The 20,766-nt window shown below is 42.8% G+C and overlaps 1 protein-coding gene across 3 annotated transcripts in view; it reads left to right on the top strand.

Annotated features, from left to right (window-relative positions):
- The window catches only part of LOC139546214 (partitioning defective 3 homolog B-like), a 425,714-nt gene that overhangs the window by 129,793 nt on the left and 275,155 nt on the right, over positions 1 to 20,766 (top strand). For all 3 annotated transcript variants that reach the window (XM_071354341.1, XM_071354342.1, XM_071354340.1), the window contains exon 13: positions 11,634 to 11,972. In XM_071354341.1, the coding sequence (XP_071210442.1) occupies positions 11,634 to 11,972 (339 nt within the window). The remainder of the gene's footprint in view (positions 1 to 11,633; positions 11,973 to 20,766) is intronic.

Here is a 20,766-nt window from a genome sequence, read left to right as displayed (position 1 = left end):
CTAGCTCTGGTAGTACTCTGGTAGTATTGCTAGCTCTGGTAGTACTCTGGTAGTATTGCTAGCTCTGGTAGTGATCTGGTAGTATTGCTAGCTCTGGTAGTGATCTGGTAGTATTGCTAGCTCTGGTAGTGATCTGGTAGTATTGCTAGCTCTGGTAGTAATCTGGTAGTATTGCTAGCTCTGGTAGTGATCTGGTAGCATTGCTAGCTCTGGTAGTATTGCTAGCTCTGGTAGTAATATGGTAGTATTGCTAGCTCTGGTAGTGATCTGGTAGTATTGATAGCTCTGGTAGTGATCTGGTAGTATTGCTAGCTCTGGTAGTGATCTGGTAGTATTGCTAGCGCTGGTAGTATTGCTAGCTCTGGTAGTATTGCTAGCTCTGGTAGTAATATGGTAGTATTGCTAGCTCTGGTAGTGATCTGGTCGTATTGCTATCTCTGGTAGTAATCTGGTAGTATTGCTAGCTCTGGTAGTGATCTGGTAGTATTGCTAGCTCTGGTAGTGATCTGGTAGTATTGCTAGCTCTGGTAGTAATCTGATAGTATTGCTAGCTCTGGTATTGATCTGGTAGTATTGCTAGCTCTGATAGTGATATTGTAGTATTGCTAGCTCTGATAGTGATATTGTAGTATTGCTAGCTCTGGTAGTATTGCCAGCTCTGGTAGTAATATGGTAGTATTGCTATCTCTGGTAGTGATCTGGTAGCATTGCTAGCTCTGGTAGTATTGCTAGCTCTGGTAGTACTCTGGTAGTATTGCTAGCTCTGGTAGTGATCTGGTAGTATTGCTAGCTCTGGTAGTACTCTGGTAGTATTGCTAGCTCTGGTAGTGATCTGGTAGCATTGCTAGCTCTGGTAGTATTGCTAGCTCTGGTAGTAATATGGTAGTATTGCTAGCTCTGGTAGTGATCTGGTAGTATTGATAGCTCTGGTAGTGATCTGGTAGTAGTGCTAGCTCTGGTAGTACTCTGGTAGTATTGCTAGCTCTGGTAGTGATCTGGTAGTATTGCTAGCGCTGGTAGTATTGCTAGCTCTGGTAGTATTGCTAGCTCTGGTAGTAATATGCTAGTATTGCTAGCTCTGGTAGTTATCTGGTCGTATTGCTAGCTCTGGTAGTGATCTGGTAGTATTGCTAGCTCTGCTAGTATTGCTAGCTCTGGTAGTATTGCTGGCTCTGGTAGTATTGCTAGCTCTGGTAGTATTGCTAGCTCTGGTAGTATTGCTAGCTCTGGTAGTAATATGGTAGTATTGCTAGCTTTGGTAGTGATCTGGTAGTATTGCTAGCTCTTGTAGTGATCTGGTACTATTGCTAGCTCTGGTAGTGATCTGGTAGTATTGCTAGCTCTGGTAGTACTCTGGTAGTATTGCTAGCTCTGGTAGTAATCTGGTAGTATTGCTAGCTCTGGTAGTAATCTGGTAGTATTGATAGCTCTGGTAGTGATCTGGTAGTAGTGCTAGCTCTGGTAGTACTCTGGTAGTATTGCTAGCTCTGGTAGTGATCTGGTAGTATTGCTAGCTCTGGTAGTACTCTGGTAGTATTGCTAGCTCTGGTAGTAATCTGGTAGTATTGCTAGCTCTGGTAGTAATCTGGTAGTATTGCTAGCTCTGGTAGTGATCTGGTAGTATTGCTATCTCTGGTAGTAATCTGGTAGTATTGCTAGCTCTGGTAGTAATATGGTAGTATTGCTATCTCTGGTAGTAATCTGGTAGTATTGCTAGCTCTGGTAGTGATCTGGTAGTATTGCTAGCTCTGGTAGTGATCTGGTAGTATTGCTAGCTCTGGTAGTAATCTGATAGTATTGCTAGCTCTGGTAGTGATCTGGTAGTATTGCTAGCTCTGATAGTGATATTGTAGTATTGCTAGCTCTGGTAGTATTGCTAGCTCTGGTAGTAATATGGTAGTATTGCTATCTCTGGTAGTGATCTGGTAGCATTGCTAGCTCTGGTAGTGATCTGGTAGTATTGCTAGCTCTGGTAGTGATCTGGTAGTATTGCTAGCTCTGGTAGTGATCTGGTAGTATTGCTAGCTCTGGTAGTACTCTGGTAGTATTGCTAGCTCTGGTAGTGATCTGGTAGCATTGCTAGCTCTGGTAGTGATCTGGTAGTATTGCTAGCTCTGGTAGTAATCTGGTAGTATTGCTAGCTCTGGTAGTATTGCTAGCTCTGGTAGTGATCTGGTAGTATTGCTATCTCTGGTAGTATTGCTAGCTCTGGTAGTAATCTGGTAGTATTGCTAGCTCTGGTAGTATTGCTAGCTCTGGTAGTAATCTGGTAGTATTGCTAGCTCTGGTAGTTATCTGGTAGTATTGCTAGCTCTGGTAGTATTGCTAGCTCTGGTAGTGATCTGGTAGTATTGCTAGCTCTGGTAGTAATCTGGTAGTATTGCTAGCTCTGGTAGTAATCTGGTAGTATTGCTAGCTCTGGTAGTAATCTGGTAGTATTGCTAGCTCTGGTAGTATTGCTAGCTCTGGTAGTGATCTGGTAGTATTGCTAGCTCTGGTAGTGATCTGGTAGTATTGCTAGCTCTGGTAGTAATCTGGTAGTATTGCTAGTTCTGGTAGTATTGCAATAACCCACAATGTCCAAGTGGAATTTTTTACAAATGTATAAACATTTTAAAAGCTGACATGTCTTGAGTCAATACGTATTCAACCCCTTTGTTATGGCCTCAATACGTTCAGTTGTAAATGTCTTAACAATTCACATAACGTCTCTCAATCTGTGTGCAACTAAAGGGGTTAACGTGGTTTTTCAATGCCTACCTCATCCCTGTACCCCGTACACATCATTTTCTTTAAGGTCCCTCAGTCGAGTCGTGAATTTCAAGCACAGATTCAAAAACCTAGACCAGGAAGGTTTTCCAATGCCTCTCGAAGAATGACACCTATTGGTAGATGGGTAAAAAATAAACACATACTGAATTTCCCTTTGAGCATGGTGACGTTTTTAATTACGCTTTGGATGGTGTATCAATACACCCAGTCACTACAAAGATACAGGCGTCCTTCCTAACTCAGTTGCTGGAGAGGAAGGAAACCGCTCAGGGATTGCAGCATGAGGTCAATGGTCACTTTAAAACAGTTACGGAGTTTAATGGCTGTGATAGGGGAAAAACTGAGGATGGATCAACAACATTGTAGTTACCCCTTAATAGTAACCTAAATGACAGAGGGAAAAGGAGGAAGTACATAAGAAACAATATTGCAAAATGTGCATCCTGTTTGCAACAAGGCACTGAATTATTATTTCAGCTGAATACAAAGTGTTATGTTTGGGGCAAATCCAACATATCACCGAGTACCACTTCATATTTTCAAGCATGGTGGTGGCTGCATCATGTCATGGGTATGCTTGTCATCGGCAAGAACTATGAGTCTTTTCCCCCCCTATAAAAATAAACAGAATGGAGCTAAGCACAGTCAAAATCCTAGAAGAAAACCTGGTTCAGTCTGCTTTCCACCAGACACTGGGAGATTAATTCACCTTTCAGCAGGACAACAACATAAATCACAAGGCCAAATATACACTGGAGTTGCTTACCAAGAAGACATTGAATGTTCCTGAGTGGGCTAGTTACAGTTTTGACATGAATATCTATGGCACGACTTGAAAATGGCTGTCTAGCAATGATCATCAAACCAACTTGACTGAGCTTGAATAGTTTATTTTATTAGAATGGCCAAATATTGTAAGAGAGAGAGAGAGAGAGAGAGAGAGAGAGAGAGAGAGAGAGAGAGAGAGAGAGAGAGAGAGAGAGAGAGAGAGAGAGAGAGAGAGAGAGAGAGAGAGAGAGAGAGAGAGAGAGAGAGAGAGAGAGAGAGAGAGAGATTTGCTATACAAATTGATGGAAAGTGGTGTTGGGGGTAAAACATACGACATCATAAAATCCATGTACACAAACAACAAGTGTGCGGTTAAAATTGGCAAAAAACACACACATTTCTTCACACAGGGTCGTGGGGTGAGACAGGGATGCAGCTTAAGCCCCACCCTCTTCAACATATATATCAACGAATTGGCGCGGGCACTAGAACAGTCTGCAGCACCCGGTCTCACCCTACTAGAATCCGAAGTCAAATGTCTACTGTTTGCTGATGATCTGGTGCTTCTGTCACCAACCAAGGAGGGCCTACAGCAGCACCTAGATCTTCTGCACAGATTCTGTCAGACCTGCGCCCTGACAGTAAATCTCAGTAAGACCAAAATAATGGTGTTCCAAAAAAGGTCCAGTCGCCAGGACCACAAATTCCATCTAGACACCGTTGCCCTAGAGCACACAAAAAACTATACATACCTCGGCCTAAACATCAGCACCACAGGTAACTTCCACAAAGCTGTGAACGATCTGAGAGACAAGGCAAGAAGGGCATTCTATGCCATCAAAAGGAACATAAATTTCAACATACCAATTAGGATCTGGCTAAAAATACTTGAATCAGTCATAGAGCCCATTGCCCTTTATGGTTGTGAGGTCTGGGGTCCGCTCACCAACCAAGATTTCACAAAATGGGACAAACACCAAATTGAGACTCTGCATGCAGAATTCTGCAAAAATATCCTCCGTGTACAACGTAGAACACCAAATAATGCATGCAGAGCAGAATTAGGCCGATACCCACTAATTATCAAAATCCAGAAAAGAGCCGTTAAATTCTACAACCACCTAAAAGGAAGCGATTCCCAAACCTTCCATAACAAAGCCATCACCTACAGAGAGATGAACCTGGAGAAGAGTCCCCTAAGCAAGCTGGTCCTAGGGCTCTGTTCACAAACACAAACACACCCCACAGAGCCCCAGGACAACAGCACAATTAGACCCAACCAAATCATGAGAAAACAAAAAGATAATTACTTGACACATTGGAAAGAATTAACAAAAAAACAGAGCAAACTAGAATGCTATTTGGCCCTAAACAGAGAGTATACAGTGGCAGAATACCTAACCACTGTGACTGACCCAAACCTAAGGAAAGCTTTGACTATGTACAGACTCAGTGAGCATAGCCTTGCTATTGAGAAAGGCCGCCGTAGGCAGACATGGCTCTCAAGAGAAGACAGGCTATGTGCTCACTGCCCACAAAATGAGGTGGAAACTGAGCTGCACTTCCTAACCTCCTGCCCAATGTATGACCATATTAGAGAGACATATTTCCCTCAGATTACACAGATCCACAAAGAATTCGAAAACAAATCCAATTTTGATAAACTCCCATATCTACTGGGTGAAATTCCACAGTGTGCCATCACAGCAGCAAGATTTGTGACCTGTTGCCACAAGAAAAGGGCAACCAGTGAAGAACAAACACCATTGTAAATACAACCCATATTTATGTTTATTTATTTTAACTTGTGTGCTTTAACCATTTGTACATTGTTACAACACTGCATATATATAATATGACATTTGTAATGTCTTTATTGTTTTGAAACTTCTGTATGTGTAATGTTTACTGTTCATTTTTATTGTTTATTTGACTTTTGTATATTATCTACCTCACTTGCTTTGGCAATGTTAACACATGTTTCCCATGCCAATAAAGCCCCTTGAATTGAATTGAATTGAATTGAATTGAGAGAGAGAGAGAGAGAGAGAGGAGAGAGAGAGAGAGAGAGAGAGAGAGAGAGAGAGAGAGAGAGAGAGAGAGAGAGAGAGAGAGAGAGAGAGAGAGAGAGAGAGAGAGAGAGAGAGAGAGAGAGAGAGAGAGAGAGAGAGAGACTTACCCCAAAAGCCTCACAGCTGTAATCGCTGCCAAAGGTGATGAATAGTTTATGATGATTGAATGTTTCTGTAGAGCACCGTGGAGTTTAAAGAGGACTAACTGAAGCTCAGACTGTTTCTGTAGAGCACCGTGGAGTATAAAGAGGACTAACTGAAGCTCATCGTGTTTCTGTAGAGCACCGTGGAGTATAAAGAGGACTAACTGAAGCTCATCGTGTTTCTGTAGAGCACCGTGGAGTATAAAGAGGACTAACTGAAGCTCATCGTGTTTCTGTAGAGCACCGTGGAGTATAAAGAGGACTAACTGAAGCTCATCGTGTTTCTGTAGAGCACCGTGGAGTATAAAGAGGACTAACTGAAGCTCATCGTGTTTCTGTAGAGCACCGTGGAGTATAAAGAGGACTAACTGAAGCTCATCGTGTTTCTGAAGAGCACCAGTACACATCCATGCTATGACTGAAACCCTATGGGACATTGATGTGTTTCAGCTCCCCATCCATGCTATGACTGAAACCCTATGGGACATTGATGTGTTTCAGCTCCCCATCCATGCTATGACTGAAACCCTATGGGACATTGATGTGTTTCAGCTCCCCATCCATGCTATGACTGAAACCCTATGGGACATTGATGTGTTTCAGCTCCCCATCCATGCTATGACTGAAACCCTATGGGACATCGATGTGTTTCAGCTCCCCATCCATGCTATGACTGAAACCCTATGGGACATCGATGTGTTTCAGCTCCCCATCCATGCTATGACTGAAACCCTATGGGACATCGATGTGTTTCAGCTCCCCAGTAAATACATATCACCATCACACACAGCCAGCTGACTGGAACAACTTATCATAGTTGATGGCTGCTATGAGATAAGAGGATGTTTATCCTCCTCCGTGGGGGAACCACACTTGCGTTAGTGAAGCTAAGTAAATAAGACGCCTGTGTAGGTGATGGATTAATAGCTCTGTGCGTTAACGCAGGGGGTATTAATCATATCCTCTGTGCCACTCTGCAAACACTCTAGCAGAAACATAGGGAGGGAGGGAGAGAGGGAGAGAGAGAGAGAGAGAGAGAGAGAGAGAGAGAGAGAGAGAGAGAGAGAGAGAGAGAGAGAATCATGAGGAAGGACTCACTTTGTTTCAGTCATTTTAACATCAGTTCATCTTTAGTTGGTTTCACAGAGGTGATGGAGTATAGCTAGGCTGGATGTCATGCATCATACCATGAACACACACACACACACACACACACACACACACACACACACACACACACATCATTACTTATAACACACACACACACACACACACACACACACACACACACACACACACACACACACACACACATCATTACTTATAACACACACACACACACACACACACACACACACACACACACACACACAGTGCTCAACACATGCAATCAGATAATGTACTAATAATAATACTAGCTAGCCATGTGAGGCAGGCAGCATTATGAGGAATGGTGTGTGTGCGTGTGTGTGTGTGTGTGTGTGTGTGATAATGAATGATGAGTGTTTGTGCTGTGTGCTGTATCAATGTGTCAGTGGGGATTTCATCTCTTACTGAGCCTCATACAGCTCCTCCATCATACAGACAGAAACCCATGTACAATACTTACCATCCTGAACACACACACACACACACACACACACACACACACACACACACACACACACACACACACACACACACACACACACACACACACACACACACACACACACACACACACACACACACACACACACACACACACACACACACATACACACACATACACACACATACACACACATACACACACACACACACACACACACACATACACATACACATACACACACACACACATACACACACACACACAGTGATTTTTCTACCATTGAAATCCCTGGTTGACGACCTACGTTTTCTTTCGGGCAGCCAAACAGTGTTAAAATAAATACATTTGAAATACATTTTTGGGATGGAAAAACACTTTTACTTTAAACTTAAACAACTAAAACATTTAAATATATAGTATGTAGAAAAGATAAAGCACCTATATATTTTTTATTATATAATATATATATTTTTTTTATTATATAATATATATATATATTTTATTATATAATATATATATATATTTTTGGTGTGTTGGGTTGGGTGGAAGTCAGGAAGTTAAAGCTTGGTCGCAAATGGGTCTTCCAAATGGACAATGACCCCAAGCATACTTCCAAAGTTATGTCAAAATGGCTTTAGGACAACAAAGTCAAGGTATTGGAGTGGCCATCACAAAGCCCTGACCTCAATCCCATAGAAAATATGTGGGCAGAACTGAAAAAAGCATGTGCTACCAAGGAGGCCTACAAACCTGACTCAGTTACACCAGCTCTGTCAGGAGGAATGGGCCAAAATTCACCCAACTTATTGTGGGAAGCTTGTGGAAGGCTACCCGAAACGTTTGACCCAAGTTAACCTCTCTGGGGCAGGTGGGACGCAATCGTCCCACCGGCCAATAGCCAGGGAAAATACAGCGCTCCATATTCAAATAAAATGATATAAAAATCAAACTTTCATTAAATCACACATGTAAGATACCAAATCAAAGCTACACTCGTTGTGAATCCAGATTTCAAAAAGGCTTTTTCGGCGAAAGCATAAGATGCTATTATCTGATGATAGCACATCAGTAAACAAACAGAGTAGCATATTTCAACACTGCAGGAACGACACAAAACGCAGAAATAAAATATAAATCATGCCTTACCTTTGACGAAATTCTTTTGTTGGCACTCCAATATGTCCCATAAACATCACAAATGGTCCTTTTGTTTGATTAATTCCGTCGATATATATCCAAAATGTCAATTTATTTGGACCGTTTCATCCAGAAAAACACAGCTTCCAACTTTCGCCACTTCACTACAAAATATATCAAAAGTTACATGTAAACTTTACCAAAACATTTCAAACTACTTTTGTAATACAACGTTAGGTATTTTTAAACGTTAATAATCGATCAATTTGAAGACGGGATGATCTGTGTCCAATACAAAAAGAAAACAAACTGACGCAACTTTTTTCGTAACGTGCCTCTCTCAAAAAATGTACTTCATGTGACCCTCATTTACGATAGCCCTACTTCTTCACTACACAAAGGAATAACCTCAACCGATTTCCAAGGACTGGTGACATCCAGTGGAAGCGGTAGGAACTGCAAGCAAGTCCATTAGAAATCTGGTGTCTCTAAGAAACCTCATTGAAAAGACAGTGACATCAATGTATGTAAACTTCTGACCCACTGGGAATGTGATGAAAGAAATACAAGCTGAAATAAATCATTCTCTCTACTATTATTCTGACATTTGACATTCTTAAAATATAGTGGTGACCTAACACAGGGAATTTTTACTAGGATTAAATGTCAGGAATTGTGAAAAACTGAGTGTAAATGTATTTGGCTAAGGTGTATGTAAAACGTGTGTATATATATATATAGATATATATATAAAAATCTGCTGATTAAATCGGTATCTGCTTTGAAAAATGGTAATCGGTCGACCTCTAGTGGGGTGGGAGTGGCTAGAGCTAACTGGGGGAGTGGCTAGATCTAACTGGGGGAGGGGCTATAGCTAACTGGGGGAGGAGCTAGATCTAACTGGGGGAGTGGCTAGAACTAACTCGGGGAGTGGCTAACTGTGGGAGTGGCTATATCTACCTGGGGGAGGGGCTATAACTAACTGGGGGAGGGGCTAGATCTAACTGGGGGAGTGGCTAGAACTAACTCGGGGAGTGGCTAACTGGGGGAGTGGCTAGAGCTAACTGGGGGAGTGGCTAGATCTAACGGGGGGAGTGGCTAGAGCTACATACCTACTCTGTACACTACTGTACATATCTACTCTATACATATCTACTCTGTACACTACTGTACATATCTACTCTATACATATCTACTCTGTACACTACTGTACATATCTACTCTATACATATATACTCCGTACACTACTGTACATATCTACTATATACACTACTGTACATATCTACTCTGTACACTACTGTACATATCTACTATATACACTACTGTACATATCTACTCCGTACACTACTGTACATATCTACTCTGTACACTACTGTACATATCTACTATATACACTACTGTACATATCTACTATATACACTACTGTACATATCTACTCTGTACACTACTGTACATATCTACTATATACACTACTGTACATATCTACTATATACACTACTGTACATATCTACTCTGTACACTACTGTACATATCTACTCCGTACACTACTGTACATATCTACTCCGTACACTACTGTACATATCTACTCCGTACACTACTGTACATATCTACTCCGTACACTACTGTACATATCTACTCCGTACACTACTGTACATATCTACTCCGTACACTACTGTACATATCTACTCCGTACACTACTGTACATATCTACTCCGTACACTACTGTACATATCTACTCCGTACACTACTGTACATATCTACTCCGTACACTACTGTACATATCTACTCCGTACACTACTGTACATATCTACTCTGTACACTACTGTACATATCTACTCCGTACACTACTGTACATATCTACTCCGTACACTACTGTACATATCTACTCCGTACACTACTGTACATATCTACTCCGTACACTACTGTACATATCTACTCTGTACACTACTGTACATATCTACTCCGTACACTACTGTACATATCTACTCCGTACACTACTGTACATATCTACTCCGTACACTACTGTACATATCTACTCCGTACACTGCTTAATATACACATATGATATGCCGTGCATATGAACACACTCACATTTTGCACACAGTCTCACCAAAGATTGCATAGTATGAAGATGCCTAGAATCTGATTCTCCGGTATAAATCCCCGAACACGCCTTGTAGGTCATGTCAACGTCGGCTAGCTGATCTCATGTGCAGAAACACGTCAGCGAGTCTAACGATCGTCTCGTGTCGAACTGCTAATGTGCAGAAACACGTCAGCGAGTCTAACGATCGTCTCGTGTCGAACTGCTAATGTGCAGGCCGTTAAATCAAATGCATTTCTTCGCTATAACACGTTTTTTTTAGGGGGGAACGAAAATGAAAAGGTGTCATTGTGACGAGGTTGATAGTTAAAATAACATGTTTTGAATCTTTTACACAACTTTAGGTTGTGTCTGTAGATTTAGAGAAAATTAACAACTAAGGATTTTTTTCTTTCTTCATTTCTGTCATTGACTTCTGAAACCACAAACTCGGGCCTGGTCGGTTTGGTCCGCTTCCCAAACATTCCTGAACGTCTTGTGATGTTGAGCCTCTGGGTTTAGATACTCTGTGGTCTCACACACACACACCACACACACACACACACACACACACACACACACACACACACACACACACACACACACACACACACACACACACACACACACACACACACACACACACACACACACACAAAGTCAGGTTTTTAAGTCTGGTTCAGAGTAAATTCTATGAAGCCGCGACTCTGCGTTGTGAATGATGTAAACGTCTGATTGTACTCAGGATAAGAGTCTCTGCTAAAATGACACAATTTTTTAATGAAATATTGAGATGTTGAAATGCTTTGCTATATTAAAGCTGATAACCAAACCAATATCTCTTTCCACAGAACACACCTGAACTCTTCAGTTCTGCCATTGACCCTAGTACACAACAGTCTCTCAGCCCAGATTAAAACCGTGCAGAATGATTTTCCCGTTATCACCAGAAATTACACCAGACATGCATTCGTCTCAGTCCTGAAATAACAACCGATTTTAACGGAGCCTTTCCATATAATGTGTCCGATGGTTTGCTCTGTGATCTCTCTCCTCCTCTCCAGTCTTTAATGGAAGTTCCGCCCACGTTGGTGAAGAGGATGATGAAGAGGAGCTGAATCGTATATCTCCTCGTCAGGAAGGCCTGAGTCCAGCCCCAGGGGATAGCTCCACCAGGCCCATCCCTGGACCAGGCCCAGGGGATAGCTCCACCAGGCCCATCCCTGGACCAGGCGCAGGGGATAGCTCCACTAGGCCCATCCCTGGACCAGCCCCAGGGGATAGCCCCACCAGGCCCATCCCTGGACCAGCCCCAGTGGATAGCTCCACCAGGCCCATCCCTGGACCACAGCTGGCCCAGTTTCAGTACCACCACACCAAGACCTCCAAGAGCATGGACCTGGGTAAGACATTTACTGAATACTCTGGTTCCTCCCATCTCGTAAAGCCCTCAAACGCAACTGTGGACCTGGAAGCCAGTTCCACTGCTTTTTATTATCCTTATCCCCCTGGTATACAGTATATCTTTCTCCGTATCCCCTGGTATACAGTATCTCTTTCTCCGTATCCCCCTGGTATATCCCCCTGGTATACAGTATCTCTTTCTCCGTATCCCCCTGGTATATAGTATCTCTTTCTACATTTCCCCCTGGTATATACCCCAGGTATACAGTATATCTTTCTCCATATCCCCCTGGTATACAGTATATCTTTCTCCATACCCCCCTGGTATATCCCCCTGGTATACAGTATATCTTTCTCCGTATCCCCCTGGTATATCCCCCTGGTATACAGTATATCTTTCTCCATACCCCCCTGGTATATCCCCCTGGTATACAGTATATCTTTCTCCATACCCCCCTGGTATATCCCCCTGGTATACAGTATATCTTTCTCCATACCCCCCTGGTATATCCCCCTGGTATACAGTATATCTTTCTCCGTATCCCCCTGGTATATCCCCCTGGTATACAGTACATCTTTTTCCGTATCCCCCTGGTATACAGTATATCTTTCTCCATATCCCCCTGGTATATCCCCCTGGTATACAGTATATCTTTCTCCGTATCCCCCTGGTATATCCCCCTGGTATACAGTACATCTTTCTCCGTATCCTCCTGGTATACAGTATATCTTTCTCCATATCCCCCTGGTATATCCCCCTGGTATACAGTATATCTTTCTCCATATCTCCCTGGTATACAGTATATCTTTCTCCATATCCCCCTGGTATATCCCCCTGGTATACAGTATATATTTCTCCGTATCCCCCTGGTATACAGTATATCTTTCTCCATATCCCCCTGGTATATCCCCCTGGTATACAGTACATCTTTCTCCGTATCCCCCTGGTATACAGTATATCTTTCTCCATATCCCCCTGGTATACAGTATATCTTTCTCCATATCCCCCTGGTATATCCCCCTGGTATACAGTATATATTTCTACGTATCCCCCTGGTATATACCCCTGGTATACAGTATATCTTTCTCCATACCCCCCTGGTATATCCCCCTGGTATACAGTATATATTTATCCGTATCCCCCTGGTATATACCCCTGGTATACAGTATATCTTTCTCCATACCCCCCTGGTATATACCCCTGGTATACAGTATATATTTCTCCATACCCCCCTGGTATATCCCCCTGGTATACATTATATATTTCTCCGTATCCCCCTGGTATATACCCCTGGTATACAGTATATCTTTCTCCGTATCCCCCTGGTATACAGTATTTCTTTCTCCATGTCATCACATACTATCACACTCTCTCTCAACATCACTCTCTGCAGGTGTTTTTACAGTGTTTTATGGGCTGCCAGTTGGGAAACTCTGCCTAACATGGTTTAGCTAAATACTGTACAAAGAGATGGGGAACGATGGTATCTCCCAAAATACAAAGAGATGGGGGAACGATGGTGTCTCCCTAAATACAACGAGATGGGGGAACGATGGTGTCTCCCTAAATACAAAGAGATGGGGGAACGATGGTGTCTCCCTAAATACAACGAGATGGGGAATGATGGTGTCTCCCTAAATACAAAGAGATGGGGAACGATGGTGTCTCCCTAAATACAAAGAGATGGGGAATGATGGTGTCTCCCTAAATACAAAGAGATGGGGAATGATGGTGTCTCCCTAAATACAAAGAGATATGGGAGGCTGTTGGCAGCAACAGGAGAGGGGAACAATTTAGGTTAGTTAAATACAGTATATTAATGATCAGCTAGGTTAGTTAAATACAGTATATTAATGATCAGCTAGGTTAGTTAGACAGTATAGTAATGATCAGTTAGGTTAGTTAGACAGTATAATAATGATCAGCTAGGTTAGTTAAATACAGTATATTAATGATCAGCTAGGTTAGTTAGACAGTATAGTAATGATCAGTTAGGTTAGTTAGACAGTATATTAATGATCAGCTAGGTTAGTTAAATACAGTATATTAATGATCAGCTAGGTTAGTTAAATACAGTATAGTAATGATCAGCTAGGTTAGTTAAATACAGTATAGTAATGATCAGCTAGGTTAGTTAAAGACAGTATATTAATGATCAGCTAGGTTAGTTAGACAGTATATTAATGATCAGCTAGGTTAGTTAGTCAGTATATTAATGATTAGTTAGGTTAGTTAGACAGTATAATAATGATCAGCTAGGTTAGTTAGACAGTATATTAATGATCAGTTAGGTTAGTTAAAGACAGTATATTAATGATCAGCTAGGTTAGTTAGACAGTATAATAATGATCAGCTAGGTTAGTTAAAGACAGTATAGTAATGATCAGCTAGGTTAGTTAGACAGTATATTAATGATCAGCTAGGTTAGTTAAATACAGTATAGTAATGATCAGTTAGGTTAGTTAAAGACAGTATAGTAATGATCAGCTAGGTTAGTTAGACAGTATATTAATGATCAGCTAGGTTAGTTAAATACAGTATAGTAATGATCAGTTAGGTTAGTTAAAGACAGTATAGTAATGATCAGCTAGGTTAGTTAGACAGTATATTAATGATCAGTTAGGTTAGTTAGACAGTCTATTAATGATCAGCTAGGTTAGTTAGACAGTATATTAATGATCAGTTAGGTTAGTTAGACAGTCTATTAATGATCAGCTAGGTTAGTTAGACAGTATAGTAATGATCAGATAGGTTAGTTAGTCAGTATATTAATGATCAGCTAGGTTAGTTTGTTAATGCAGAGGTTTTAGGCTGCTCAATATAACGTGTTGAACTAGAAGTACCAGCGTACTGTATACTCTGACATCTCCCCACCAATTTCACCTCTCTGTGAGATAGTGAGCCACTATAATCGTTTTTCTCCTCTCTTTAAATACTTTAAAAGAGGGATGATAGATAGAGAGGGATTTTACAGTGAAGCGGTAGGGAGAGATGAGAGGAGGGAGTAGATGAGGGATTAGAGAAGGAGGAGAGGAGGGAGGGAGGAGAGGAGGGAGGAGAGGATGATGAGAGGAGGGAGGAGAGGATGATGCGAGGAGGGATGAGAGGATGATGAGAGGAGGGATGAGAGGAGGGAAGAGAGGATGATGAGAGGATGATGAGAGGAGGGAGGAGAGGATGATGAGAGGAGGGATGAGAGGAGGGAGAAGAGGATGATGAGAGGAGGGAGGAGAGGAGGAGGGAGGAGAGGAGAGGATGATGAGAGGAGGGAGGAGAGGAGGAAGGAGAGGATGAGGAGGGAGGGGAGGAGGATGAGACGAGGGAGGAGAGGAGGAGGAGGGGAGGGAGGGGATGAGAGGAGAGAGGAGGGAGGAGGAGAGGAGGGAGGATGTTAGATGTGTGCTCTCTGCCTGCTGGGCTGTTGGCTGGAGGGGAGAGAAGGAGAGAATCAGTGGGAAATAAAATTGAAATGTTGGCGCCGGGCGGAAAGTCATTTTCTTTATGGGTTTGATGTGTCTCATCGCTCTAAAATACCATAAAAACAGAACACTGCAGCACATTTCCACATATTAGCTAAGGATGACCCTATTAAATATATTTTCTATCGACTCCCTCACTCCATCAGAGAGAGAGGGATAAGAGGGAGGGAGGGAGGGAGAGGGATATACAAGAGAGAGGGAAGGGGGAGGGAGATATACTAGAGGGAGGGAGGGGGAGAGGGAGGGAGATATACTAGAGGGAGGGAGGGAGGGAGGGAGGGAGGGAGGGAGAGGGATATACAAGAGAGAGGGAAGGGGGAGGGATATATACTAGAGGGAGGGAGGGGGAGAGGGAGGGAGATATACTAGAGGGAGGGAGGGAGATATACAAGAGAGAGAGAGATAGAGGGAGGGAGGGAGGGAGGGGGATATACTAGAGGGAGGGGGGAGGGAGGGAGGGAGATATACTAGAGGGAGGGAGGGAGGGAGAGGGATATACTAGAGGGAGGGATGGGGGGAGGGAGGGAGATATACTAGAGGGAGGGAGGGGGGGAGGGAGAGAGGGATATACAAGAGGGAGGGAGGGGTTGAGGGAGAGGGATATACAAGAGGGAGGGAGGGAGGTATATACAAGAGAGAGAAGGAGGGAGGGAGGGAGGGAGGGAGGAAGGGAGGGAGGGAGGGGGATATACAAGAAGAGAGAGAGAGGGAGGGAGGGAGGGAGGGAGGGAGGGAGGGAGAGGGATATACAAGAGAGAGAGAGAGGGATGGAGGGGGGGAGGGAGGGGGATATACAAGAGAGAGAGAGGGAGGGAGGGAGGGAGGGAGGGAGGGAGAGGGATATACAAGAGAGAGAGAGGGAGGGAGGGAGGGGGAGGGAGGGGGATATACAAGAGAGAGAGAGGGAGGGAGGGAGGGAGGGAGGGAGGGGATATACAAGAGAGAGAGAGGGAGGGAGGGGGGGAGGGAGGGGGATATACAAGAGAGAGAGAGGGAGGGAGAGAGGACAGGAAAAGGATACGAGTGTGAGGGGGAAGGTTAGCGGGAGGGAGGGATGGAGGGAGGGAGAGGGATATACAAGAGAGGGAGGGAGGGAGGGAGAGGGATATACAAGAGATGGATGGAGGGAGGGAGGGAGAGTGAGAGATGGGGATATACAAGAGAGAGAGAGAGAGAGAGAGAGAGAGGGAGGGAGGGAGGGAGGGGGATATACAAGAGAGGGAGGGTGGGAGGGAGGGAGAGGGAGGGGGATATACAAGAGAGGGAGGGAGGGTATCATTTTTCACTGAATGCAGTAGATTGACACTTCATTGGGTTCCCACCAGCCTGACACAGAGCTAGATGACTGTCCTCACCTCCCCTATCTTCTGCCTGTCTCTCCCCTCAGGTTAGTGATCTGTTATGATATTGGACATATCCTAGATTATCAGGTTAGTGATCTGTTATGGTATTGGACATATCCCAGATTATCAGGTTAGTGATCTGTTATGGTATTGGACATATCCTAGATTATCAGGTTAGTGATCTGTTATGGTATTGGACATATCCTAGATTATCAGGTTAGTGATCTGTTATGGTATTGGACATATCCTAGATTATCAGGTTAGTGATCTGTTATGGTATTGGACATATCCTAGATTATCAGGTTAGTGATCTGTTATGGTATTGGACATATCCTAGATTATCAGGTTAGTGATGTGTTATGGTATTGGACATATCCTAGATTATCAGGTTAGTGATGTGTTATGGTATTGGACATATCTTACTTTGCTATTTAGGTACTTTTATCGTGTTTATCTTTACTGTACACAAAGTTCATAGTATTATTTTATATGACCGCCAAGCACTTCTGGACATCAGATTGACAGTTACTAACATTGATTTTGACTTGAAATACGACTCCAACCCCTGTCTCAGATGTGCCACTGTTCATACCGGACCTTATTCCTTTGTTCCATGAGCTACTGAAACGCTGTAGGCGTAAACGCGGGAGACGAGATGAAGTCCTAGTGAAATTGAGGCGAAGAGAAAGCGAAACGGGTTCTCCCCCCTCTCTGTTCTAATTGGCCAAATGTCCAGTCACTGGAGAATAAGATGGATGAGCTTTGTTCAAGAGTCTTCGACCAGAGGGACTTGGAAAAGCTGCTCTATGATATGACTTCCTGAAACGTGGCTGGATGATGACGCTACGCACGTAGTACTCGGTGGATTCTCCATGCAGTGGGTCGGACGGTGTCTTCGGGGGAAACTACAGGAGGTGGTGTGCTATTTCATTCAATAACAACTGGTGTGCTGCTTCAAGTGTGAAGGAAATCTCCAGCCGATATAGAATACTTCTGGGTAAACGGCAGACCCATTTATCTACCAAGAGAGTTCTCGTCTGTAATTATCACAGCTGTCTACATACCGGCCCCTCAAGTCAACACCATTCTGGAACTCAACAAACCGTATGGAGCCATAAACAAACCAGAAACCTCTCGCCCAGAGGCAGCGCTTCTGCCGGATGGAGACTTTAACACGAGGAGACTTAAAACCGTCCTACCTCACCTCTACCAACACGTCTCCTGCCCCACTAGGGGTGATACATCTCGAGACCACCTTTTATTCTCCCCACAGAAATAAATACAAGACCCTACCATGTCCTCCCTTTGGTAAATCTGACCACGACTCCATTCTCCTGCTTTCTGTTTATAAACAAAAGCTACAAACAGGAAGTACCAGTAAATCGCTCAATACAGAAGTCCTCCGATGAAGCACGACGTGAAGGCTACAATACTGTTTTGCTAGTACAGACTGGGATATGTTCCGGGATAGACGACATCGTCCCCACAGTGACTATTAAAACGTGTCCCGACCAAAAACCTGGGATTACAGACAACATCACACTGGGCATTAAGCTAAATCGACCACTTACAATGAACGAGACACGGACGTGGACAAGATATCCTGCTACGACCTCCGACGAGACATCAAACATGCAAAAAGGATATGAGAAAGGTGGGAATCCCGTTACACTGGCTACAACGCTAGTTGTATATGGCAGGGCTTGTAGACAATAACGGATTACAAAGGAAAACCCCGACTTGAGCTACCTAGTGACGCAGAACTTTCCAAATGAGCTAAATGGCTTTTATTCTTGCTTCGAGGAATATAACTCTGTGTCTTGAAAGCCCCTGCGTTTCCAGATGGCTGTCTGATCACGCTCTACGCGGCCAATGTGAGCAAAACGTTAGAAACAGGTTAACAATCACAGACGGAACTCTAACTCTAATTCAGGTATGACCAGCTGGCAGGTGTCGCCACAGGTTGGAGTCATTAAACATTGTGTTTCAACCACTCCACAAATTTCTTGTTAACTAACTATAGTTTTGTCGGTTAGGACATCTACTTTGTGCATGACACAAGTATTTTTTCCAACAATTGTTTACAGACAGATTATTTCACGTATAATTCACTGTATCACAATTCCAGTGGGTCAGAAGTTTACATACACTAAGTTGACTATGCCTTTAAACAGCTTGGAAAATTCCAGAAAATGGTGTCATGGCTTTAGAAGCTTTTGATTTAGTTTTAGAGATGTTCAGGACCAGTTTATTACTGGCCACCCATTCCAAAACAGACTGCAACTCTTTGTTAAGGGTTTCAGTGACTTCATTAGCTGTGTTTGCTGTTGCATATAAGGTCGAATCATCAGCATACATGGACACACATGCTTTGTTTAATGCCAGTGGCAGGTCGTTGGTAAAAATAGGAAAGAGTAGAGGGCCTAGAGAGCTGCCTTGTGGTACACCACACTTTACATGTTTGACATTAGAGACACTTCCATGAAAGAATTATGAAAGAATTAATATCAAAGGCTGCACTGAAATCTAACAGTACAGCTCCCAACAATCTTCTTATTATCAATTTATTTCAACCCAATCATTAGTCATTTGTGTCCAGTGCAGTACATGTTGAGTGCCTCTTCTCTATAAACATGATGGAAGTCTGTTGTTAATTTGTTTACAGAGAAATAGCATTGTATTTGGTCAAACACAATTTTTTACAACAGTTTGCTAAGAGCTGGCAGCAAGAGGTCTGCCGGATAGAACCAGTAATGGACGCTTTACCACTCTTAGATAGCGGAATTACTTTCCACTAGGCTCAGATTAAAGATATGACAGATAGTAGTGGCCATAGAGTCAGCTACCATCCTCAGTAGCTTTCCATCTAAGTTGTCAATACCATGAGGTTTGTCATTATTAATCGATAGCAGTACTTTTTTCCCCCCACCTCTCCCACACTAACTTTACTAAATTCAAACTTCCAATGCTTTTCATTATTAGTTTTGACTGACTGTTCAGTGTTGGCATTTCCTGCCTAAGTTTGCTAGCTTTGCCAAAGAAGTAATCATTACATTAATTGGCAACATCAAATGGTTTTGTGATGAATAATCTGATATGATGAAAGATGCATTTATCTTTCTGCCTCGTTTAAAGTATTCCAAAGTTTACATCGCATACACTATCAAGCATTTCACACGTATTATTTAGATACTGATTGTTAACACTTGGTGGCCTATTGCAACTCCCCAAAAGAAAAAGGCTTTAGATGAGGTGAACCTGCAACCACAACACTTCAATAACACTTGACATTAAATCTTCTCTAAGCATTACAGGGATATGGCTCTGAATATATACAGCAACACTTCCCCCATTCCTGTCTCTTCTATAGATGTTATATCCTTGTATTGCTACTGCTGTATCATCAAATGAATGATCTAAGTGAGTCTCAGAAATGGCTAATATATGAATGTTATCTGATGTTAGCAAGTTATTGATTTCATCATTATTTCTAAGGTTACATATATTAATATGAACTATGTTGATCCACTTCCTGGGTCGCTGATCAGAGATATAATATAGATTAGAGCTAACGAAGCAAGAGAACATCATATACATTCAGCTGTCCATGTGTGTGTGTGTGTGTGTGTGTGTGTGTGTGTGTGTGTGTGTGTGTGTGTGTGTGTGTGTGTGTGTGTGTGTGTGTGTGTGTGTGTGTGTGTGATGCAGGGTTGAAGCTACGAACCCATAGTCTTGGCTCTCTCATCCCTTCCAGTCTTCTGGGAAGGAGGGTGAACAATGAGCCTGTCATAGCGGATGAAAGCAATGCAAGCGATTGTATTAGCTGACTCCACCAGTATTTTGGACACAACACTTGAAGTTATGAAGTTATTTACTTGTTGTTGTTGTTGTTGTTGAAACAACTCCTTGTAGAACTATTATTGTTTGTTTAAAGATCTTTCACCTGTGATCGAGAGACACCACTGTCCTC

Source organism: Salvelinus alpinus, chromosome 20 (assembly GCF_045679555.1).
Source record: "Salvelinus alpinus chromosome 20, SLU_Salpinus.1, whole genome shotgun sequence".
NCBI classification, from domain to species: Eukaryota; Metazoa; Chordata; class Actinopteri; order Salmoniformes; family Salmonidae; genus Salvelinus; species Salvelinus alpinus.
This window is presented reverse-complemented; position numbering and strand designations above follow the sequence as displayed.